The sequence below is a fragment of the Chionomys nivalis genome, chromosome 11 (genome assembly GCF_950005125.1).
Source record: "Chionomys nivalis chromosome 11, mChiNiv1.1, whole genome shotgun sequence".
NCBI lineage: Eukaryota > Metazoa > Chordata > Mammalia > Rodentia > Cricetidae > Chionomys > Chionomys nivalis.
Genome location: NC_080096.1, coordinates 63,652,614 through 63,678,792, shown reverse-complemented (window position 1 = coordinate 63,678,792; position 26,179 = coordinate 63,652,614). Strand labels below are relative to the sequence as shown.

General features: G+C 39.9%; 1 protein-coding gene across 12 annotated transcripts in view; it reads right to left on the bottom strand.

Moving 5' to 3' along the window:
- The window catches only part of Mpdz (multiple PDZ domain crumbs cell polarity complex component), a 153,655-nt gene that overhangs the window by 62,063 nt on the left and 65,413 nt on the right, over nt 1-26,179 (bottom strand). For 7 of the 12 annotated variants that reach the window (XM_057784816.1, XM_057784817.1, XM_057784823.1 and 4 more), the window contains exons 11-21: nt 24,551-24,734; nt 22,819-22,890; nt 20,031-20,137; nt 19,054-19,200; nt 18,100-18,264; nt 16,223-16,408; nt 15,017-15,226; nt 13,691-13,807; nt 11,970-12,137; nt 4,543-4,817; nt 4,176-4,300 (exon numbers count right to left, since the gene is read on the bottom strand). In XM_057784816.1, the coding sequence (XP_057640799.1) occupies nt 4,176-4,300; nt 4,543-4,817; nt 11,970-12,137; nt 13,691-13,807; nt 15,017-15,226; nt 16,223-16,408; nt 18,100-18,264; nt 19,054-19,200; nt 20,031-20,137; nt 22,819-22,890; nt 24,551-24,734 (1,756 nt within the window). Of the gene's footprint in view, nt 1-4,175; nt 4,301-4,541; nt 4,818-11,969; nt 12,138-13,690; nt 13,808-15,016; nt 15,227-16,222; nt 16,409-18,099; nt 18,265-19,053; nt 19,201-20,030; nt 20,138-22,818; nt 22,891-24,550; nt 24,735-26,179 lie in introns of all 12 variants that reach the window. The other 5 variants (XM_057784818.1, XM_057784822.1, XM_057784826.1 and 2 more) reach the window with 3 other exon arrangements.

Sequence of the window (26,179 nt, the reverse complement as noted above, 5' to 3'; positions counted from 1 at the left end):
ACTATCTTAGAGTTAAAATGCAAAAACAGACAGAGTATTGAAAATTGCAAGAGAGAAGGATCAAGTAACTTACAAAGGCAGGCATATCAGAATAGCACCAGGTCATTTGGCAGGAACATTTAAAGCCAGAAAGACCTGGAAATATGTACTACAAGCTCTGAATGACCACTACTGCCAACAGGAAAACTACCTATTAAAATTGAAGGAGAAATAAAAAACTTTCCATGATAAAAATAGACAAAAGAATTTATGACCACTAAGCCAACTCTCCAGGAGATGCTGGAAGAAAAACTAGCACCTCAAGAGAAGAATAAACACATCAAAGATGCCAAAAGGAATAAATAAACAACACCTGGCTGGTCAATAAAAAGAGATATAAGAAAATGCTACAAAAAGACATCGTTCAATAACAACTCAAATACCGTCACAATTCCCCCAGTAAAAGCACAGACTACTGAATTAGATTTGAAACCGGAACATAGCCTTCAAGAACATAGCTCACCTCTAAATATTTATATCACTTTTGGATAAAAGTTATTCCAAGCAAATATAACAAAGAAACAAGCAGGTCTAACTACTTCAGTATCTGACAAAATAGACTTTAAAACAAAACAAATCAGAACAGATAAAGTTTTCCTCATAATCAGTACACAACTCATCAAGAGAACATGCATTTCTAAACACATACACACCAAATGTCATACAACAAGCTCTACTGGGGCCAAAGCCACAGAGCTGGCAGTGTGTGGATTCACCCAATCCACAGATGTGAGCAAGTCTTATGGACGTTCACTAGTTATAAAGCTAACTTCAAAATATAATTCAAAATAAAGTTCTGAAAGAATTGCCCTGCATCGGTGGACAATGCTGGGCTCAGATGATACAAAGAAAAGCAAAGTGCAAGTCATGGGATATATTCCTACTAGCTAGTGGTCAGGGAGATCCTATGGGATACATTCCTACTAGCTAGTGGTCAGGGAGATCCCATGGGTCTCCAAAGTAAGACAGGATATTGCCACTGCCGTTGGTTACCCACCATAACTTAAAGTGGGTGTGGCCACACACACACACACACAAACACACGTATATATTCTAATCTCTAAGTTTAGTAAGGATAAAGACTAACCCACTGATGGGGTGGCACATGCCTGCAATTCCAATAATTATGAATTTTAGTGCTGCCTGAGATACACTGTGAGACACTGTCCCCAAACAACAATATCGAAAACTACAACAAAAATATTTCATAAAATTGAAACAAATTAGTAAGGAAAGCTTTTCCAGAAGCCTATAATTAATTAATGATTTCTTTTCAATGTCACTAGAGAGAGGTGAACCTTTCAGAAGAGAAAAGTTGCTAACTTCAGACGGGCTTAGAGCAGACCATGACCCTGAGCAGCTGACGACTGCACACCTACCACAACAAACTCGTCTGCTCAGAATTCAGCTTTACGATACTTTAGGTTATAATAAAAACACCTTCCCACATTAAATCTTAACTATACATACTGAATTACTTTAATATTTATGTTTATAAAATTTTAAAATTGAACATTTCAAGTTTTTTTTATGTTAGTACTATAAAAATCTAAACATTGAAATCTTCTGTCAAATGAAATATTAAGAGAAATGTTCTCAACATGGTAGGCTTTGAATTTTAACTCTGAAAAGCTAAGAGGCCTTTTCAACATCTTGGCACGATGTCATTTACAAAGTTCATACTTAAGTACTAAACTTTCAAGTTAAAAAGTTGCAGTAGAATATCTCACAATGTTGAAATAACTTTACAATTTTGTTTGGGGCTGTAACCATACCATTTCAACTATGTTTTAATAAATTTATATTATTAAAATAAAATTATATTTTAATAATAATAAAGCATATCTGAAGATCTGAGAGTAAAACAGCTCCACTGGTTAGCCTTACAGACCAGGCAATGGTAGCACACACCAATAATCCCAGTAGTCATACTAGTTTGCCATAGAAACTGGGCACTTCATGCCTTTAATCCCAGTAGCCACACTACTTAGCCACAGAAACTGGACAGTGCATGCCTTTATTCACAGTGGTGCACACCTTTAATCCTAGCCCTAGAGAGGTTTATGAAATGGGAGGGAACAGCTTGCAAACTCGGTCTCATTCTGAGATTCCTGGAGGCAGGTACACCATTTCGGACTGAGGTCGAGGTAACAGCCAGTGGCTGGCTGCTTTGCTTTTCGGGTCTTCAGGTTGAACCCCAATTTCAGTCTCTGAGTTTTTATGAATCGTGCTTTAGTACTTAGCTGCACAGAGCCAAACATGGCCCAGAGACCTCACCTGGGACACACATGTAAGAGGAACATTACTGACTAGCAAGATATCAAACAACAACGGCCTAAACTTACAAAAACTAGAGTCGGTGTGTAGCTAATTCTTAGAGTGAAGATGAAGCAATACTTCTAATACTACAAATAAATAAATATCAGCACAGCTGAATGGCTGTTGTGCTGTAATAGGCACAAGCTATAATATAGTTTGCTGTGATTTCCTGTATCAACATTACTTTCAAATTCACAATTGAGGAATATTCTGTATTTTAATTTTAAAGCTTAACCAGGAGAGATTCATCCCCTCTCTGAGTGTGGAGGGGAGGAGCTACACTGTGGTGTCTCTGTGCAGTGAGCCTGAGATAAGAGAACAGCCAACTGTTTGGTGGTGGAGTAAATACATTTCTGCGGTGCTTACTAAATGAGTTGTTTGATAATAAAAATGCTTCTGCATTTCTGTAAACATCACCGTGCTGCATTCCATTACCGTTTCTCAGAGACCTACAATGCACAGCAGCATCCAAATCTTCTGCAATGAGTGGAAATCTTACATTTGCCACAACCCAAAATATGAGGTCCAAAACTTGTTGAGAACTCTTCCCGGCATCCTACAAAGTGAGCACAGAGCCACACGGCTCGAGACGCTCTGCTGAGCAGTTGGAGCTGAACAGATGTCTGTAAAACTTATCTTAAGATCAGTAAGTTGAGGAAGATCCCAGGGGCAAAGCCAATCAGTGAATTTAATATACATGCATTATTGCATATGTAGTATGAATACTTAATGTATACATTTGATTATATTTACATGTCATATGCATTTCTGATATAAGTTGTATATATCCTACTTGAAATACATGTATCTTATAAATAATATTAATAAAATCATATGACCAATATGCAATTTTTTTCATTTTTCTTTTTCGTTTTTATCATTATTTTATATGCAATTAATCAGTACAGGAAAACACAGCCTATCTTACAATTCTCCTATCAGCCGAGAACCAAACAGAACAAAACCTATAAGAGTCTGGGGTGAGGGTTGGTTCTGGGAATGTCTCTTCCAAGACTCAAGTTCCATCAGAAACGAGGTCTAGTCATACGATAACTGTGTAAAGATGCTTGCTGGTTGGTCACTGTAGGAAGACAGCCTCCGATGTAAGTTAACAATTAGGCTACATTTGGGCATTTGAGGTTCTGATGGATGGTCCTCCATCAGTTCCAAGCACAGAAAGGCTGCCTCTCTCGGTGTGGGAACAGGTGTGCCCCTCTGTCCCAGCAGCTCTGCCTACTGGCACCAGGGATTCAGCTCCTCAAAAAGTCTGGGTCCATGTAGAAGAATTTGTGATTGAGAAGCAGGCAAGCCTGTTAGGAGCAGCAGAGAGCTATCTCCACCACAGGTTCTGTGTGCAGACAAACGGAGACTATGAATAACCTGCATTTATATTTTGAAAGTGGCACACCTGGCAGTCTTTAGTCGTTCTATCAGTGAATGAAAGAAATTAAATACAATCTGACTCTCGCATTACTAGCAATACTCGAAGAAAGTAATAATTTACTTTCCCAAAGATCTTAGATTTCCAATTGCTGACTTCTCATTTTCTAAGAATTCCTTTTCTGATTTGCTACCTCACACACACATACACACGCACACAATTCTTATAGCTTTTACTTGAATGTAAATGAGAGTTCTGAATACTTGGAAATAAGAAAATAAGGGGTGTAAACAGTATGAAATAAACAAACCTGTTCTCATTTCAGAAAAAAAGAATGAGCACATAAAAAGAAGCAAGAGCGTTTCTAGCATCCATTCTCTACAGATAAAATGATGTTAAAGTCCACTGTCCTCTTGTGGGCCGAGGTGCAACTCACCCAGACTGGAGCTGCCTTTGGCTACAGTAACTGTCTTCTCAAAAGCTGCGTGGGACATACTTCGCGGCGGGACAGACTCAGCATCAGAAGCCAGAGATCTCTGTTCAGGTAAATACTCGGAACCCCAAAAGAAAGACAAAAGAAAGTCACATGGAAAGAAAATTAGACTTTGGAGTGGTCATTTCAACATTACACACATTCCCCACGAGTGCTTAGCAAGAACCTACAATCGATCAAGTTCATAGGTCACCTGAGTCACACAAGCACTGATCCCCCACTAGAAGAGGTTCAGGATGCAACTTTTCTCTCTCCCCGCCCCGATCATCTACCAAGTGACAAAACCACATGCTGGCTGCAAGATGGTACCTTTTGGGCTACAGTAGGCGGAGCAGGGGCAAGCTCTGTGGTGCACAGGCCACTTGGTAACTGTGAGTGAGCCCATTCCACTGTGTTTGCACACTCATAGTTCTGTTCAACAGCATTCGCAGGTGTGTAGTCACCGAGGGTGAAACCAGAAGAAGCTGCCATGCTCATGTCTGTGGGAGGAGAGGCAGCCTGCCGCCTCTGCAGGAGGTTCTGCATGTAGAGTTCTTCCAGGGACAAAGGAACACCAAGGACTGGGTCAGAACTGCCTGTCACATCCTGAGAATGAACAGACAAAGCCACTCATCAAAACTGAGACTTAAGAGTTATCTAAATTTATTATTTTTAGGGAATTATTATTTAGTGAAAAATAAAACACTCATTATTTTTCTTCACTAAGCATGCTTCCTGCATGGTTTTTAATTTCATAGAGGTGTTACATTATATCTCTTACAAATATTGTATCTCATGTCCTATTGAGTTACACTTGTCCAATAGGTTAAACATAATTTAGTTACAATATTTAGTTCTAGCTACAAACAAAGCAATTTCAAGTTAAAGCTACAAAAAAAAGCAAACAGGTCATATTCCCAAATCCCACACACTGGAAGTGCCTATATACTGAGAGTAGCAAGTATGACAGCCGTGGATTTGGAATCCCAAGACCCTCCAGGAGCAAGTACTTTACAGGTAACTACTGGTATTCATGCAGAAGAAGAAAAAGCCTTGAAATTCAGATTACTGCAGGAAAATCTGAGTGTTCTGTAAGACCAAACAAGCAATACTAAATCAGAGCTATAAAGCCTATGTTCTAATTTATTTTCTATCATTAGCAATCTGTATATATAAAAGAGCCTGTCTTGACAGCTACATATTAGAAATTTTCTAAAATTCCTTGAAAGTTTAAAATTCTCTAGACCTATATGAATGCACATGTCTCCTCACAACAGACATATTTTAGCATTTACACCCTTGGGGCAAGCATCTGCTTTACAGACTGCTGTTAATAAGTATATGTTTCCCTTAGATTCCCTTATCAACATTTTTGTTTTCTTACTTATGATACTGGGGGTTAAACCCAGGACTTTGTACACACTATGCAAGCATCATGCCATGGAACAACATCCATTGCACTCTTTAATACTTTTAACGTACAAAGGTCTTAAGAATACATTCACACATGAAAGGCTTATGTATACTGCTTATGGACAGAGAATACTAAGGAAGTCTGTACATGAGACTCCTTTGTCCATTTATGTTGCCAGAATAGATATCTGGAATCAGATATTGATTGACCTGTTTTTGTGCATTTGCAAAATATTCCAGCAAGTATGTATATATACTTGCATATGGAGTTAATACCTTAACTTCTAAAGAACCATCATTAAGTGGTATTTACACTTTTCTCCATTGTCTTTATATCTTGATGTCAGTATTTAAAGTCCACTCCACCTTCCTTATGAGCAAAATACTGCTGACAGGCAATGGTGGATTGTAACTCTCAAAGCTTCAGTTCAGACACGGGTTCACAAATTCTACTCTGTTCCTCTCAGCTATTTCAATGGGGGAAAATAATAGATCCTAGCCCAAGACTTTTGAGGGGGACAAGAAGAGTTATAAACAGGCTTGACGTAATAGAAAATGCCCAACAGACCTCAGCTAACACAGCTGTTGATGTAACACAATATTGTATTACCAACCAAGCTTGAGTCAGATGAGCCACTGCTCATGTTCCCAGTGTTCTCTCGTAGGAGACACTGAGGTGCCTATTAACTACTCTTTGCAAACCCTGTATTTGCTTGGAAATAAGATCTGGAAGAAGGGTCCTGGGCAGCATTTTCCCATGCTTTCCCCTGATGACCAGCACAGCTAAACCTGTGTACCTCAGGCGAATACTCACTCCACATCCCTCCTTGCACTTCTTACCAGGTGCAGTCACTTGTTCTTTTCGGGATGTGAAGTCTGAGCTGAAAGCAGTTTCCCAGAATCTAAGTCTGCATACCTAATATTTTATCATCACTAAGTTTTTCACATAACCAAATCTGTCATTTGAGGGATTCTGAGCTTTATGTACTTCTCACAATCCCACACAGAAGAAGGGTGACATCTTCTAGCATTTTTCTTCTACTTTACAAATAACTGTTTGACATTTTAGACATCTAGAGTCTACTTCAGATGTAGGTCTCTTCCTTTTTGTTATGAATGTAACTATTTGAAACAGCCTATTGTGTTTCCTGTCTTCAATTTAAGGTATCATTTTTCTAAATCATCAAATATTCCCGGCACAGAGAATAGATACAGTGGTCTCACAGAAGTATTTAACATCATTAGTATCCTTAGGAACAAAGAATGGGAAGAAGCCCGCCTCAACACCCCACAATCTAGATGGGCTGTTGGCTGCTATATCCAATTTCAGTTATTTTATTCTTACAAATAAATAAAATACTTACCAAAGGATTGGTAAGTTTCAGAATTACTAAATTAATTACAATAATTACTGGAAAATCATCTCACTCATGCCTCAAAGAAACATAATCAAAACTGCTTTTCATCTGAAAAAGCAGTCTATCCACCCTTGTTAGCTGGGGTTTACTGGAAATTGTATGACAAAAATGTCCATGCATTATTCATGGAAAGTGGCAGAGACGCTAGAAGGGAATAGCTAATCAACAAGGAAGATAACACACGCCTACTGCAGAAGCTTATAGGTGCTGAATAGCCCACTGTTTATCCTTGAAACATCATAAGAATCTAAAAGTAAAACATTTTTTCCTCTTGCCCTATGTTCAAAACAATCCTACCATTTACCAATGCTTTTTGGTACCTTAAATGAAGTCTTTCAAAAATCCATACTAACACTTGATATATTCTTGTTCTTAGGAATAATGGAGAGAGATAATAAATTAAAAGACCAAATGTAAATGAAAAGCTTTATTTCATAAGTTTAATGTAAGACTGAAGGTTACTCATTACCACACTATTTCTCTGGATAATGATTAATATAGATTGCTCAAATGCAGCTTTTGACCAGCTGCAGCGCCAATGTAACAGAGAATTCCTTTTGTACTTTACAGTCTCAAATGCCATACTTACTGTCATTCACCCATTTGTTGCATGAATACTAATTGGTTTTAAAATTAAAAACTCACAGTCAAATATAGGGGTTAATGCTGTAAAATCAGAGAAGCAGAGCAGCCAGCCACTAGCTCTTACCTCTACTGAATCTTCATACCGAGACGGTCCTGTCTCTAGGAATTCTCAGACTGAATGTCTGGAATTTCTGTCTCTTTTTGCCTTATATTCCTCTCTCTGCTTAGTTTTATCCCTTCCTGTCACCACCTCCCTAGTGCTAGGATTAAAAGTGTGTGACTCCTAAGAACTGGGATTAAAGGTGTGAGCCACCACCACCTGACTCTGTTTCTCTTTTAGAATGGATCAATTTTGTGTAGTGCAGGATGGCCTTGAACTCACAGAGATCCCTCAGCCTCTGTCTCTCAAGAGTTGGGATTAAAGGTGTGTACCACCACTACACCATTGCGTGGTCTCTATAGGTAACCAGCGTGGCTAGCTTTGCATTCTGATCTTCAGGCAATCTTTATTTGCTAAAGCAGAAACAAGATATCATCATACCCATTTTCTGAGATTAAGGTACACTCCTCTTTACTATTTTCATATGGTACTTAGCATGCTAAGGGCAACATCTTTCCTTCGCGGTTATTCTGCCGCCTGTTGGTTCAAGCACTTCAGATAGCTTTCAGTCACATGCCATTCTCTAAAACCATCCCAGAACAGATGCAACCATATACGCAGCAGGGTCATATGCTAGAGAATGCTGCAGGATGTCTGGGCTGCTTTTTATTAGGATGGAATCCATTAGTTGTGTTTGCTGTGTTAAGTGAACAGGAAGGTTTATCTTAACCAACACAACTTCACCCTGTACTAGAACATACAACATTTCCTGGAGAGCTAGCTGTCAGTCATGACAGACAATTTCATCCCTGGTGACAGCCTGAGAATGTGTTTGTAACAGAATAGACTGCAGGGGGCAAAGCACATGACAATTAATCTTTACCAATTGTTTTCTTAGGTCACTATTTTACAGCAAGGATTTCTTCAGAAACAATGTTGACCCTTTAAACAAACATTACCTAACATTCAATTTTGGAAAAATAATTATTACAGAATTTTGTCAAATCTTTAAAGCAATAATAAATTAGTTTTCTCAAATTAACCCCCAAAATTAAAATCTAAAACAACAAAAAAGGAAAAAAAATGTTCAATGGCTACAGCTAATGATACTAACATGCACCTTTTATTTATTTTTATATCCTGGATCTCTTGAGACAGGAATTCACGATGTAAATATTTCCTTGCCTAGAACTCTAAATCCTCCTGGTGAAGTCTCCACTGGCTGGACTCTGGGGCACAGGCCTGAACAACCTCCCACCCCACCCCGCACTGGGGGTGGGGGTGGGGCAATGGCAAGCAAAACTCCTCAAGGGCAGCCTGGGCTACATAGCAAGTTCCAGAATACCCATGGTAACAAAGAAAGACGTGTTCCAAAAAATTTAGAAGCCCTGCAAGTGATGAGACCACCATGCTCGGATGAAATTTTAATAAACTGCCTGTAATTCATATGACACAGGAGTGGATAATTTAAATCTGTAAGTATTAATGAATAAAGCTAAAATAGAATACACACTCCCCCTCCAAAACAGAGACTTCTGTGAACAGAGGCAGCAGCTCACGGCTGCTAGCCTGCTGCACAAAACTCTGCTCTGAAGCTCAAGGCTTCCCCAAGAGCGAGCACATGCTCCAAGGTCAGGCTTTATAAGTCCCAGTGGCTTACACCACCAAACTGTAAAGAGCTGTCTCCACAGACATGAGCTCTGCTTACAGTCTCTACACATTAAGTAAAAACCTGGAGGCAATACTAAGGGCCTAGCGTTCTACTTCACCGTTCTGAGAAATCTGTACTTGGGCATCTTGGTTTTTCTTAAATACCCATATGTGTGACAGGGTCATACACTGTACACGGTCGCATTTGCTTAAACAGCCACAGATGCTAATGGGCTCTTTCTGGTCACTGAAAAGTCTTGAGGTAAGTTTACATTTTATCAAAAAAAGGTCGATTCTGAATTCCTTAACAAACCCAGTATGATGAACTTAATGCAAACAGGGAGGATAGATCATATAATTTATTTCAGTTTTATAATTTCTTCCTAGTAGAACTCTAGGTTCTAAAATTCATAGACAAAAACAAAAGCAAAACACAAGAAAACACCAGAGTTCCAGGATTTAACTAAGGAAACTGAAAGCTCACAGGAGGTTTAAACACCCTCATTAATGTTTTATTTGTTGGTTTTTAGTTTAAATATTTCAGTTGTCAGGCCAGCTTGCCAAACTTTGATTCAACAAAAGAGTAAACTGCTTAGGAAAAAAACAAGGCAAACAGACTTCAGCAAGTCAATATGTTGTGCTGCATATAGCCAGCGTTTGCCCTGTAAAATGTATGCTTCTCGGCATGCAGACTGCGTCGTCCCTTTAAGTAATAATTACTACATTAAACAATGCAATCTGTCCCTCTGGCAAGGCACAGTGTGCAATGCTAAGGATTGGGAGATCCCACCAGGATATGAAACAAGCTTGCAGGCCTGAGGCCAGTCAGGAATGAACATAGTCCAGACAGGTTGCAGCCAGGGACCTCAAGTGTGCAGGCTAGGAGGGGCTGTTCACTAAAGCTGGTACCTTGCAAACCGATTCAAGCAGGGTGCTCTGTGGCATGGGCAAGGGTAACAGGTACACTTTAGACATAACACAAAAAGCTATGCCAGCATCCTAGCCAAAACCAGTTGATAATCAGAAAAGAGAAGAAACAAAGCCAGACTTAAGGGATCCTGCTCCCCAACCTACTCATGAATGGGCCCTTTCCCCCTGAATTCAATGTAGCAGAAAGCACCAATATCACGTCAAGAAAAAATGTTGTCAAGTCTCTGTATCTTCATGCTCGCTTACTGTATATTTCCAACACAGAAAAGAAATTATGTCCATATACGAACTGTCTGCCAGGATGCCCTGTTCTATTCTCAGTTACTACTGTACACAACAGATAGACCAGAGAGAGCAGAGCCCCCCATAGCCTTGTTTTCTTGCCAGTAACTTGTGTCTTGAAGTTGGGAAGTTCCACACGCACATATTTTAGGTTTTCTCTACCCAAAATACAGATATTCATAATGTGTATATGTGTGTGTGTATGTATAACAGATTTATAAATCAACTCTTGGACATTCTAACAAATCAACAGAACCAGCAGACAATATAAAATAATAATAACTGAAATAGATGCAGAGATAAGTAAAAAATAATGACTAAAATATAGAAAAACACAATCTCCAGGAATCAGAAAATCCAAATTAAAATACGTACCAACATGCCAGTGTGTACTTATAAGTTTGCACAGATGTTAAAATATTACTTTTGAACATTACAGGGTTTGTCACCAAGGAAATTAATAGAATATTAGCATTTACACTAATAACCCATTTAGAACAAGGACAGCAGATGTGTCATGCAGTGACTGTGCCCTTCAATCACATGCATTGACATCAACATACCCTGCCTTCTACTGCCATATCTAGGTAGAGTATTCTTTGACATCACTTTACATTAATGAGTACACTAAGCAAAAATGAGCTAGTATTGTTAAACTAAGATAAAAAAAAACTTACGATATCCTTTTGTTTAAAAGTTAGTTTTTAAAAAAATACTAAAAAACAAAATTATTCTAAATTTTCCCAACATATTACTAAAAGCCTAATTTGAGAAATATAGTGTAAAAACCTTAAAAAAAAATCTGACTCTGTTTCTATCAGTCTGTCTAACAAACATTAGAACTATTCACTACGAATCTAAACAATTAACAACACAGTGAAACTACTCTGACCTGCCATGTATCTGAGTGGAGAGACCTGACATCATTAATATGCTATGTGATGGTCTGAATGAGAATGGCTCCCATAGTCTGTATATCGGTCCCCAGTTGCTGTACTCTCTAGAAGGATTAGGAGGTGTGGCCTTGTTGGAGGAGCTGTATCATTGGGGGTGAACTCTGAGGTTTCAAAAGGTCACTCTAGGTCAATCTTAACATGTACCTGGCTCTTGTTTGAGGATAAAATATAAGCTCTTAGCTATCACTCCAGCGTCCTGCCTCCCTGCTTGCTGCCGTGCTCCTGCCATAATGAACTTACCCTCTGACACTGTAAGCAAGCTCACAATTAGATGCCTTCTTGTTTTAAGTTATCTTGGCTATTGTGTCTCCTCGCAGCAGCAGAACACTGACTAAGACTTGCTACTCCTACAATTCTGAGAAATGCTGACCTCCAAAGGTTACACACAGACTTTTCTCCAAAATGAAGTGATATTCTGTTGTACCTTGGGAGGAGACGATGGAAGGGAGGGGCCATAGCTCATGCCATCACTACAGGCACTATCATGGAGAGACAAAACGGAGGCTTGGGTAGAGTAGACACTGTCGTCATCAGGAGAGAATTGAGTCTCAAATCTTGCCTCGGCTGCTGACTCCACATCCGATGCATCTATCTAGGAACAAAATAAGACCAGCCGTTATAGTACCCTATCACACATCACTGTGTGCACCTTCTCTGTCTGTCCTGCTTCCCACATGTGTCTTCCCTACTCCCAACCACTGAAAGCTGCATTGACGTAGCAACACAACAATAGACAGAGAGCCCACAGGAGAGGCTGCTGGCACTGGGCGCTACTACATCCCATCAACTAAAGAACAAAGGCAACAATCAACAAAACATTTAATTTTAAGTTTAAATAGTTACATAAGCAAATACATAATATTTTATGATGCAAAGAATTTGGTTATTGTACTTCATATTAAATTAATAAATGGTTTTTCATAAATGCAGCTCTGTGGTTATCTAGCTAAGATGTACAAACCAAAGAGTAACTCTGCGTCTGAGCTGGAATCATAGCAACAATGAAGGGGCCTGATCATGGAATGGCTCCCAGAAGCATTAAGTAATAAACATTTTAACAATAGCAAGTCATATTACTGTAAAAAGCTGTTAAAATGCTACTGGAACATTTCAAAGTGAGTCTCAAAATAAAATTCAGAGACTGATAATACATTTTAAATATTTGTTCAAATTTACAAATAAGCTACAATGTGGAGGTTTTCTTCGACAAATGTACATTATGTAAAACAATCAGAGTGATAAATACATAGTGTGTGCTATCTAGTATTGCCTGAGCCTTATGCCAGATTGTAACAGACATGTTCATTTTAAAGTACTACTAAAAGAAAACTCCAACAGAATTCATATACCTATCACTGATGCCTTTAAGTCTCAATTAGCTCAATTACAATAGAGATGAAACAAGAAGTCCCCAGGAAATTGAGTGACCAGTTCAAAAAAAAAAAGCTCATTAGCAATATCGAGGACTCCTGTGACTAGTACAAGGCACTGAGTTTCCATGAGAATGGAAGTGATCCTCTCAATTGGCATTATTATTTAAAGGGGTTAAAAGATGCCATCCAAACCCTAGAGAGGATATTGTTTCATGGAGTACTTTAACGACAATGAGCTGGAAATGGCTACATATGCCCTTAATCCCAGCACTCAGGAGGCAGAGGCAGGTGGATAGATGACTGGGAGTTGCAGACTAGCCATGGCAACCTGGTGAGATCCTGTCTCAAAAAAGGAAAAAAAAATGAATGAATGAATAATATCTTTGTGTACTATGACATTTCAGAATGAAGTTGCTATGGAAAGGCACCTCGCAACGTCCAAACAAAGCACTCTAAACTATAATTCCCCCTGGAGGAGGTCAAAGTCACCTCATATCTTAAGTATAATGTGGATGTATTATACTTATTTTATATATATATATCAAAGCATTCCAAGAATAGCTACTCAAAAATGTGTACTTTAAAAATACTAACAAAAAAATTGTCTTCCTTCCAAATTAGTATTGGCATAATATATAATGTCAAAGACCTACTTATCACTCTCTAGTTTAGAGCAATGTGTACACATTGAGCTTCTATATACACTATGCAAGTGAATCAATACAACTGCAGCAGAACACGTATTAAAAACCAGTCAGCTGGGGCCACTAACCAGAGCCAAGTCGGCCCTGAAGAGGGCTTTGTCAGGCAGGCCTGGCTCCTTACAGGGGTGCGGTGAACAGAGAAAGGCGTCCTCCTTGCCAGAAACATATCCTTCTTCTGGTGAAAGCTGCAGGAAATTGGCATGGAGAAGGGGTTTGTGGGAAAGAAAGAATGACAAAGAATATGGGAAAGTGGGAGGGGGTAAGAGAAAGAAGAATGAAGAGTAGAAAGGGAGTCTTCATGTGATAACATATGACCGCAATATGGATGCAAACTCCAAAGTTAGACACTACTGGTCTTGACATTTCATTTGAAAGGACACAGAGGCCTTTCTTCCAAGCATAAATACCAACAATTAGAGAAGAACCTCTTTCTACTATATTTTTATTCTTGCGAATTACAATCAAAGTCAATGATTTTTATAATAATCTTCTGGTCAGTTTTTTTCTGCTAAATATTCTGGCTAAATAATGAAAGACAAATTTAAGGATTAAAACTTTAAGAGCTACAGAATAAAGCACTAAAGAAAAATCAATGCTTTGTTCTGTCTTTCTCGAGTATTATACAGGATGCAATTTTCTTGACAAGGAATGTTACTGAGGACATAATGAATGAATTCCTCCAACCTCTCTAAAATAAGTGGAAAGCACCTCTTCCCAGGTAGGCATTGGAATTCTTTTTTTTTTTTTTAAATATTTATTTATTATTACACAGTGTTCAGTCTGCATGCCAGAAGAGGGAGTCGGATCAAATTATAGATGGTTGTGAGCCACCATATGGTTGCTGGGAATTGAACTCAGGACCTCTAGAAGATCAGCCAGTGCTCTTAACCTCTGAGCCATCTCTCCAGCCCCCGGCATTGGAATTCTTGTGAGAAACTTTGAAAACACGTAAAACAACCACCTACCCCTACAATTAAGAGGGGGCAACTTGAGAGCTTAAATACAACACGGCTTATAGGACCAAATGAAGCTAAACTGCCATCTGCTCGAATCCCTCCTGACTCACGCTGCAGTCCTGAGCCACTGAGAACTCTACACGTGCCCTCCACCTTCTAACAAGAAGGGAAACGATAATTGTCTTACCACAATCACCCGGTATCAGCAACCCGCGAGGTACTTTTATTTATAGGAAAGGCATTTTTCTATTAATCAAGCTCCACTGTTAGCGACAGAAACACTCAAAGTATGTTTCAGTATAAAAAAAATATGAAACATCAACTTCAAAAAGATTTCGATTCTAAATAGTTAATGTTTTCTTCTAAGTGGTAGTACAGTGTCTCCCCAGGCATTTCCCTTACAAATAAAAAAGAAATCAATAAAATCCCAGTTCTTACAGGCAAAGGCTTGGCCACTCCTATCCGCACTGTCCCGGAGGGTGCTCCTTTCAGAGCTCCCACAGCCTCTTCAAGACTGCTGTTTTCCAAGTTGACGTCGTTGACGAACATGAGCCTGTCGCCTGGAAGAAGCCGGCCATCCTTTTCAGCAATGCCACCAGGCACCAGAGAACGAATCACTATCACAGTGCTTGCTGGGTCGATGGGGTCCTAAAGGGCAGAAAATGAAGTCAGCTCTTCTGACATTGGAGTAAAAGTTACAAGTTATCTCTTCTAATTGTTGAGTGTCTGAAGGTTTTCATGGAGGCTCTACCTAGCACAATGTGATGTCTGTTTGTTTCATTCTGGAAAGATCAGAGAAGTTGCCAAGCACAATGGAAGCCTCATTCGCTGGTATCAAATAGACCCCGAGATAATATTAGATAACTTCAAGAGGATATTTCAAGTTTGGGGTAGATTGTTAAGTTTTACACTATCACTTGAAGCTAGATGTCAAGGGCACTTGTATCCATAGTATTTGTACAGCAGATGGACGCAGTCTGACACAGGTCTTGTCTGTTAGAAATGAAGAAATACAAAAGAAGCTATTCAGCATTTGGTGCTACAAGCACATGACCTGGAGTCATCAGAGATGGCCCGAGTACAAAATTGTTAAGAGTAACACCTGTGCTTTATCAAGCAACGTTCAGCATTTCCACATTCGCCTCGCACAAAAAATTTAGGGAAGAGTGCAAGTCACACTGAGCCAATTTATAAACAATCATAAATTTAGTAAAAATGGCTGGAATGTTAGAATTTGTGATATATCCAAGTACAAATTCATCTTCCACATTATATAGAAGAATGAAATAGCAAATACTTTATGGATTATCACTAAAATATAAGTTGTCTATTAAGAGTATGGAAATGAAAATATTCTTCAAATGACAAAAGAACCCACTGTATTATGATACTCCTTAAAAGCATTCTGTGTTTTGCTCAAATTCTTGAGCTGAAATATAAAACAATTTAATAACTATAATGCTTAAAGAAACTTTTTATAATAAAAAGAAATCATATCTATCGTATTACTATTCTGAGCAATTAATTTTAACAATTAAATGTCATTATTAACTGTAAAATAGTATTTTCTTGTTATCTGCTAGCCTCAATTCACTTTTAAATTATGGCATCTTTTCAGCAATTAGGAAAAAAGGATTTATTTACCTGGTAGTCTAAAATGCTGAAGCCAAGGCCCCTGCTCCCTTTCTCCAGCTCTATGGACTGAATGGCAGCCTCCCACATGGCCAGCGGCGTTTGAATCTCCTCAGCATTCTGATCTACAGCAGGCATAGCCAGCATGGGATCCTCTGTCTCTGAAGAGCCGATGAGCTCACCTAGATCTACATGAGGCTGAATAACAGATCAGGCATCTCTTATTTCATAGGGAATAGCGTTTTACACATGTATCAACACTCAAAAAAAAAAAAAAAGTTGGGCTCCTGTATCTGTACAGAATAAAACATTCTCAAAAACGCAAGTCATAACAGGCATTAAAAATAAGCAGAAATTTCCTATAAGCTTATTAGGTGGTTATGCATCTATGGCACGGTGACTTTCACTTCTAGAATTACCTCTAGATGGAGAATAAAAAAAAGTGTGTTGTTACTAACTAGAAAGTATTCAAGATAAATAAAGGCTAAATTCAAGAAAAGGTGGGTATGTGTAAAGCTTTGAATTATATACAAATAAGGCCTCCACAATACACAGAAAGGTGGATTATGTAGGGGTGACAGTTACAGAACATTTGACGCAGAAAATGGCCTTCAAAGGTTAGCCTCTACCTAGAAAAACAAATCCGAGGGAAAAGAGCAGACCCAACGTATCTGTATAAACATATTAAATTTAACAAAGATGTTTGTCAGAATAAAATTCTAGTTTGTGTGTTGCCTTTGCTTTTGATATTCTACTGTACTGCCTAGAGCCATGGACACAAATCTCCTTCCCTCGCCTTCCTGGGGCCATGTCATGTGAACACGTGCATTCGTTGGCACCCCATGAACACACGCTTACTTCAGCACCATGTGAACACGTGCATGCTCCGGCACCATGTAAATACACGCATGCTTCAGCACCATGTGAACACATGCACACATGTTGGCACCCTATGAACACGTGCTTGCTTCAGCACCATGTGAACATGTACACACGTCGGCATCACATGAACACATACATGTATATCCGTGGCTCAGCTTGGGAGTGACATACAATTTAGAATACTGTTTCTTGTTCTGCCCTATATGACCATCCATATAAATAATAAACTTTGATCATTTTAAGCTGTAAAATTATTTTATTATATTGATTCCATCAGCATAATGTAAATGGAGTTCCTTCTTCCTGAGATCTGATTAGGGTCCTATGCTAAATGTGCATAGCACTTCCTCCAACAGGGTGATTACCTTGGGTTTTGAACACTGCAATACAAACGGGTAGGAATAAGGAGACAGGAAGATGCACATCACAGAAAGTTATTTGATGTCAATTATGAGTTCAATGTTCTCATCTTCTTACATTAAAATGCACAAATAAATTAAAACCTATATATACACTGAAAAATATCTTTCTATATTTTAGCTTTTCACTAAATAGTTAAGTGTAGTCCAGAAATGGCTGGGCAGGTATATAAAAGTATCTTTTTTCATCTGTGTACCACACATACACTACTTGCATACCTCTGCCAACTGGGACAGAACTAGTTAATAGGAACGCCGCTCGTACACAGTGATACCTAACATCAAGTACAAGGTGTGCAGTGGTACCCACTGTAAGTACTGCTGAAGAGAAAGTCGCCATGATGGACACCATCCTAACCTACATCTTACAGAAGCAAAAATTGAAGTTCAGAAAGGTGAGATGACTTGACTAGGTTAAGCATCAATTCTGATTCAAATCCAGGGCCGTGTGACGTTATACCTATTCTATAAGCATAGACTGTGTTAAAAAATGAAGTAGTAATGAAAATAAGAATACCTTAACATTTTAACACTATTAAGCCTTGCTGTGATGTGTTCAAATTAACCTCATTTCTGTAAGTCTGATACCTTTTCTGTCAGTTCAAGGTCACTCATGTCCAGGCCATCCAGTTCTGACGCGGCTGTGGGTGGCACAGTCCGGCGGCAGCACACCATTGTCACATCTATAGGCAGCTCTTTTAAAATATTGACCACATCTTGATGGTTTTCTCCAAGCAAATTTATACCATTCACCTGCAGAAGAACACACACGCCCTCAGAAGATAAAGTCTCAGAAAGATTATTTGAGAGCATCATTTTCCCATGGCTATAAACTCACTATGGTGATGCCTGTGGTTCTGCCATGCCCAGAACTGCAGTTAGAGCAGTGTGAGTACCAGCTAACAGGGTCTGCACTCACGTTTAGAGTCTTGCTATAACTGGAGCTTCTTAAGCACTCAGGACATAACCCTTAGCTTCCCCTAGGTGTGATGGAAGAGAGGATAACAATATTCCCAAGGATGCAAGATAAAAAAATGATAAAGAATTATTATTTAATAGGTTTACTAAGAAGAAATGGCATAGATAGTATGCAAACATGATTTTAAAACTGGGAACAGAAATTTTCCAAACATTTTTTTATTTCTGCATATAAAAAAAAACATTGACAGATTGCAGAGAAACAAATACCAGTGGGTAGCTAGTGAGCAACATGAACTGAGTGGGGACAGAAAGGATACACTCATTGTTTGTCATTATTCTCTACAGAAGCACACGAAAGTGCTGCCTATTCTAAGAAATGAGTACATGTTAAAAATTGTCATAGAAGGTTTCATAGTCTTTGGAAGCTAAACCATCATAGAATACAATACAACAAACACCACCAAGACAGAATGTATGAGACTGGCTCTGTCGTTAGGGGCACACAGCTCTGGCTTTTCTGCTTCGGGTTGAATTTAATTTCTAGGTATTTGTCACCATTAATTCTCCAGCAGCCTTTTCTATCTTGTGTCTGTAGAAAAAAAGGAAACCTGAGATCCTCACTTCCAATAGCTCATCTCCACTGAAGAGCTTCCCACTGTGTCCCACGGGGCCCTCTGGCAGAACAGACCGGATGAAGTGATGGCCCACTGTTGCTTCCAAACTTATCCCCAATCCACTGTTCTCGCTGAACTTGCTCACATGAGCCACCTAAAATGAGAGAAACCATCACAACGCTAGCACTCTTCTGAGTTTTTCTCTACTCATGTAAATATTTTAAGTTCACCCCACACACAAAATTGTCAAATTTCTCACAAAAGCTTCAAAAATCTTATTGTAAGCTGCACATCATTTGAGAGTTGCCAGTGATAAATACTATTAGACATCAGTCTAATAATTTCACAGACCACGAAAGATTAGAAGGTGACTATCCGGCCACAAGCACCCAGGACCATTTCAGTGCCTACTGAGAATATAGCAGCAAATGGGTAGAATGCGGGTAATAAATGGGACGCAGGCAAAAACTGCTATAGACCTGAGCACAGCTGACAGTCTAAACAGCTATCATGGGGTGCCATGTGCCATTCCCCACAAATAAATAGATTTACCAAATGAGACCTTTCATATAGTAATGGTTGTTGGTGAAAGGTCAGTATCAGAGTGAAATCACCTGACTCTGAACCGTGATGCCGGACAACCATCTTCTTAGCCCTGAAAACCTAATTTAAGAGTTCACTTACTCTAAGGAATTGCCAGGTCCTCATTGATGTCTCCAGCCCCCTTTATGATTATGTTAACACTGCCAAGTACACAGCCAGCAAGGAGAAGGCAGAGGTGCTCCCATTTACTTGAGTATGGACCTCAACGACGTGGCTTATAAACCTTGTATTTTGCTTCCTTAGCTACCATTACAGCCTTGAAGAGCTCTAGAAACTTGATCTCCCTCTTGCGTTCATCCCAATGATTATCTTATTTTCAACAAGAATTTCATGCTCACACACAGGCACAAGTCAGGAAACATGAAGAGCAAGCTAACCTACCACTATTTCATAATTAATTCCCATAATTCTCTGCCACTTCGCCAGCAGGGCAGCCTCTTGCTGCACATCTTCGGCTTCTTCCAGCTCAGTTGACAATAATGGACACCCTGAAACAGTCAAAGTATTGAAGTTATTACCAGCACCCAAAACTCACCTTCTACACCTTTGGGAAGGAAGGAAAACCTAGCGAAACCTTCGTCTTTTGCCTTATCAGACTTGCTAGTCAATGCATGGGTTCCTCATAGTTCACCGAATTTTAATGATCAAACTTAGACTAATGGTTGTATACATAGCACCTTTTAAATTTTGGAATTTCCATTAAAGTCTCCATATATTACCTAAAATTCACTAAAATGATAGCATTTGGGCTGCTCTGAGACACACAAGCTTATCTACTGGTTATATTTGGTGATTTCACAGTAAAAAGTGTTTTCAGAAAAAAAGCAGCTATGATATTACCTTACAAACAATATAACTTAATAATATACAACTCCATGAATAACAGGAGAGCATGAAATAGTAAGAGAATGAAACAATGAAAAGCTGAGAATGTGTATTAAGACAAACACCTGTAGTCAGAATCCCACCAATTAGCCAAAAAGGAAAGGAAGGCATCAAGCAAATGATGTACGTAATTCCCAACGCGGACTGTGCAGCTGAAAGCTAGCAGTGAAAGGAACACCTCCATGGATCTCTGTTTCTGGAAGAGTTCTTCAGGGGAGCCCCAGTCTAACATCACTCCGCCTTTATGAAACATGGCTTTCTTTGAAAAGCCTCCATTCTCCCGCAGTCTCTAAATGAATTTAAGGAACATTCCAAAATTCAGATTTCTACCAGTTGCCTTCTCTCTCATGGGATCTTAAGGCTCGTCATGTTTTGGTTAATACTATAATTTTGTCTGGAGAAAATGGATAAAGTTGGTAACTGTGTTTAAAGGCGTCAGGACAGAAAGTAGTTCATTCATGCACAAGGTCCTACGTCCAATCTCAAACAGGACTGAAACTATCTCTGTGGATAAGAGTTTTCTCTTCAAAATAAAATTAGGTGCAGGAGGGGTAACAATCAGCAGTGAGTAGGGCTGATTAAGAAAATTTTAAACCTAATTCTGGGAGCAGAGGTAATGCTGGAGTCCCCAGCTCACCTTCAATCATTCCTTTGCATTCCCACAGCTCGGTAAGAACATAATACACGATTCTAGTGGGATGTGGGGACCAGATGACACTGTGAGATTCTAATTCATCACCCAAGGCCATGCCCTCTAACCTCCCACCTCTGCCTAGACTACACTTCAGAAATTTAAACATACAAACAGAAAGCCACAGAGCCCTGTTCTCCGACCTCAGTGAACAGTCACGTGACCGTCCTGCACAGAGAGTCACCTTTCTGCAGAAGGGCAGTGGCATCCCACCCTGTCAGCATGGACAGAGCAGCTACATCAGAACCATTTCCAGGCTTCTGCTTTATTATCATTAGTTTTTAATAATTCAGGGACTGCTGATTTCAAGTCTGGAGATGCCAACCACCAACTACCCTTCCACATACATATGCAAATTTCTCATTAGCTGCCTTTTCCATAGCAAGACAGATGATTCTGTATCTTTAACATGACCCCGCGTGCCCATCTTCATTTCCTATTACAAGTCATGGTCTAAGTATTTTTATCCTTTCCCCCACTCTTGATATTCACTTTAGCCTAAGTATTTTCTTTACTAATTAGTGTAAAAATGGCAGAATGTAATTAATATGTATGAACACTACACGTTTTCCTTCCTGGATAGCGTTACATACAGAAAACCCTTTAAATAATAAAAATAAACTAGAACTTTCAGCAGAGGAAGAAATGCAATTATGAAAGCACAGAGACAGTGAAGCGCTTCTGGGGACGTGCTGACCAGCAGAATCCACACGACCACAGAGGAAAGGTTTTCCATTTGCTCAGTGGCTGTTAAGGTACCAAATATACAACAACAGGGATGGGGAAAAGAAGCAGGAGGCACATGGCATTAAAAGAGGGCATATCTGGTGTGAAATACGTTAAAAACAAGGGATCCCAGTAAATCTACAGTGAGGGGAATTCTTAGACAAGCTTAGACATTCTCTGTAGAACTGCTTTCAAGCCAAGTCCCCAACATTACACTTGCAAATCCTGAAAAAATAAAATGTAAACACCAGCTTCCACAAATGGACAGTTCCACACCAAAGTGGTAGGTTGCGTTTGAAATATGGCGCTCAGGAGCCTGCGGACAGGTCGTGAGTTCAAGGCCAGCCTGGGCTACATAGCAAGCTCCTGTCTCAGAAAAGAATCATCACAACAAAAAGCAATTATTTTCATTCCTTAAAACCTCAAAGAGTCTCCATGTCTGTTTTAAAATAACTTATATTTTACCACTGTTTCACAGTTGGGTAGAAACATGTCAACTATATATAAACACTCAGTTAAAACTACACATATTATCAATTGAAGCCTCAAGAGCAGTTCTGGTGCATGCACATGCGTGTGGGTACGTGTGTTTGTGTGTGTATACAATACACATACCTGCGTACAAACATATGTCAAAGACCAGACTGATTCAGCAAAAATATTAACGAACTATAAGTTAATTATTTTTATCTAAGAAAGCAGTTAATCCTATTGATAAATACGGATTTGTCAACATTGTTTTTCCTGACATGATAGTACCATATTTCTAGTGGTTTGGTAACTCACTGACTATCGTAAAGGCTTAAGTTCTTCGCAATCATCCTCTCTAAACCACAATTAACACAGAAGACTGGCTTTAAGTGTTACCTTCTTCTTCAATCGGCAATATGCTGGTATTTCTCCTCAAAGATAAAGACTCTTCATCTGTTTCATAATTTTCTTAAAGATAAAAACATTTGAATAGTTATATCCATGAGATAATAAAAGCATTTGAATTTTTCTAACCCCACATTGTTTGAATCACTGATTAGGGTCAATTTTAAAGCGACAAACTCCACAGTAAGCATAGGTACTTACCATCATCCCATAAGAGGGCTGGGGCTTTTCTAAAACCGGCCTGCCCATCTCCTAGGAATGCATTACACAGTACATGGTGCAAACACCAACAAGCCCGACAGTGCTGCAAACAACGGCTTTCCAGTCAACAGCCCCATGTTGGAGATTATTTCAATAATTTGTAGGGGTACTCATGGACTTCACCTTATAAATGACATTTGTGTTTGAATTTGTGAGCTTGTGTGTAGGTGTCTGTCTTCATGTATGTTCAGATGCATGTGTACTTTTTTTTTTGGATTTTCGAGACAGGGTTTCTCCATAGCTTTTGGTTCCTGTCCTGGAACTAGCTCTTGCAGACCAGGCTGGCCTCGAACTCACAGAGATCCGCCTGCCTCTGCCTCCCGAGTGCTGGAATTAAAGGTGTGCGCCACCATCGCCCGGCGCCATCAGTGTTTTTGAGACAGGGTCTTTCACCAGGACTTGGAATGTGCCAAATAGGCTAGGTGGGTTGGCTAAAGATTCCCAGGGATTTCCAGAATCTTTTCCCTCCAGTGTTGGGATTATAAACATGCGACCACACCCAGCTTGTATTATGAGTCTGGGATGGAGCTCAGGTTCTCACGCTTGAGTAGCAGTAACTCTACTAGCAGACACATCTCTAAAACCCAGTGAATGTCATCTCTAGAATTCAATTTGATAATTTAAGGAGATTCTGTGCAATTAGTTAGCAGTGTTTCAAATAAAAATCCAAGCATTAGCCGGGCGGTGGTGGCGCAAGCCTTTAATCCCAGAACTCGGAAGGAAGAGGCAGGCGGATTTCTGTGAGTTCGAGCCTGGTCTGCAAGAGCTAGTTCCAGGACAGGAACCAAAAGCTACGGAGAAACCCTGTCTCGAAAAATCAAAACAAACAAACAAACAAACAAACAAAAAAAACAAGCATGAAATGGAGAGATTACTCAGTTGTTACTCAGTTGGTACAGCTTGAGGACTTGAGTTTGAATCCCCAGAAACCATGTAAAACTATGCACAGTAAAATGGGTCTATAATTTGTTCCTATGGTGAAATGGGAGGTGGAAAGAGGAGATTCCCCAGAAGCTTGTGGGCCAGCTAGTCGGCCATACACAGTGGTGAACAACAAAGAGACCCCATCTCAAACAAGGTAGAAGGAAAAGACTGGCATCCGAGGCTGTCCTCTGACTTCCATATATGGCATGTGTGTGCACGTGCACACACACGCGCACATGCACACACACACACACACCATGTATACCCACCCACGCACTTTCTAAAAGCATCAAACAAAACTGCACCACTATAGAGACAACCTTGATGACACCCCAATTAATGTAGAGGCAGGAAGGAAGAAAAGTTTTATCTGCAGCTGAGAAATGGTAGTGGGGGTGACTGGCAGAGATGGATGTCTAATGCACAAATCCACACTTCCAGCTTATACCAAAACCAGTTTTTTGTATAATTTACTTTAGAGTTAGAAGAAAATGCTACAATAATGCAAAAGTCTGAGAACCAGGTCCTTTGGCATTACCTTTGCTGACAATGGCATCACCAGATGGTACAACCACGTCTTTTGAGGTGTCTTCTCTTGATGTGAGTTCTGCTTCCTGTCTTGCACCCTTCCTCATTAGTGTCAGGCGCACTGTCTGTCCTGTTTGACGTAGCACCTCTACTGCCTGCTGATTGGTGAAACCTTGAAGATTGGTGCCATCTACCTGTGATAACAAGACACATTAAAAATCAAAAGCACTTTTGTATTGCTAATTCGCAAAATGTATATTTATCACTTAGTACTGAGAAATGGGAAATGAACATTGGTCTAACTGGGAAACGGCTACAAAGCCCCATCACACACTTAGTATCTAAGAGCAACGATGGTTTGCTCAGGAGTTTTCTGGAAGTTTCTTTAGTTTCTATTGATTTTGTGGTATAGTTTCAGGGTGTGACTTTTAAGATTATTTCTCTAATGCCCTAGGTAATCCTCATATGAAGTCAAATTTGGGAGCCAGCGCTACAGGGGATCAAGGTACAGAAGACAGTGAAGAAAACACTCTTCCAAGATACTGGGATGTGCCTACAGTACTTTACAGTGTCTGTGAACAAGAGAAGGGAAAAATTTGGCACCCACATATTCATTAGATAAATAAAATCTATGAGATACAGATCAGAATCCCCACAATAGTGTGGCCTAACTATAAGAGTTCCTGAAAGGATGTATTAAAACCTCAAATTAAGCATCTAAAACCCATCTGTTTTATTTATGTGTACACAGGCATATACATGCACAGACACATCTGCTGTCTACATGTACTCTATATAGTAATATATGACATCTGAACATACAGAAGCGAAGAAAGCAACAGAAGAGGGAATGAGAACTTCTTAGTTTATCCTAGTGGGAACAGTCAGTCCATGACCTAGTGACCTGCCCTGTGGAGGACTCTCAAACTCTGGGTCCTCGGCTCTTGTGAAAGACCTCTGAGTTACATGGGATATTGGCACCTGAATCTATTCTTCCCCATAACTGACTTTTTTGATTCCCTTTGCAAAGATTGGCAAATTAAGAGTAACATAGAAAAAACTAAAACCGAATTTGTAACCAACTAAGGAAAAGTAAAGTTCCTACAGCAGTAAGGGCTAGGGAGAGATGCCCTCGCCCCAATCAACACCTGAGAGAGTTGGGAGAGCTGGCCCTGAGGTCATAGGAGAGGGAACACTGCCCCTGCCCCACACCAGCTGCAAAACTCAGGGGAACAAGCCCTGCATCTCACCTGGGAAGCACAGGAGAGCCAACCCTGTTGCAGAGTTGTGGGTGAGCCAGCCCCAGGTGGAGAGATGCCTCCCCTTGGCCCTCACCACCTTCGACAGATGAGGGAGCTGACCTTCCCACTTACAGCTGCACCTCAGAAAGCGGGCCCTGTTCCTCATCTGGGCAGCACAATAGAGCTGACTCTGGTGGCAGAGGCATGGGTGACATAGCCCTGAGGGTGTGAAACTGGGATAGCAGGCCATGGCCACCCACATCTGCCTGTGGTGACAGATGAGGGAGCCCTTACCAGCTGCACCTCAGAAAAGCAGACCTTGCACCTCGCCTGTTGACCCTGTTGGCAGGGGTATGGGGGTAGAGAAAATGGCCCAAATCTGAACACTGATGCCCCAC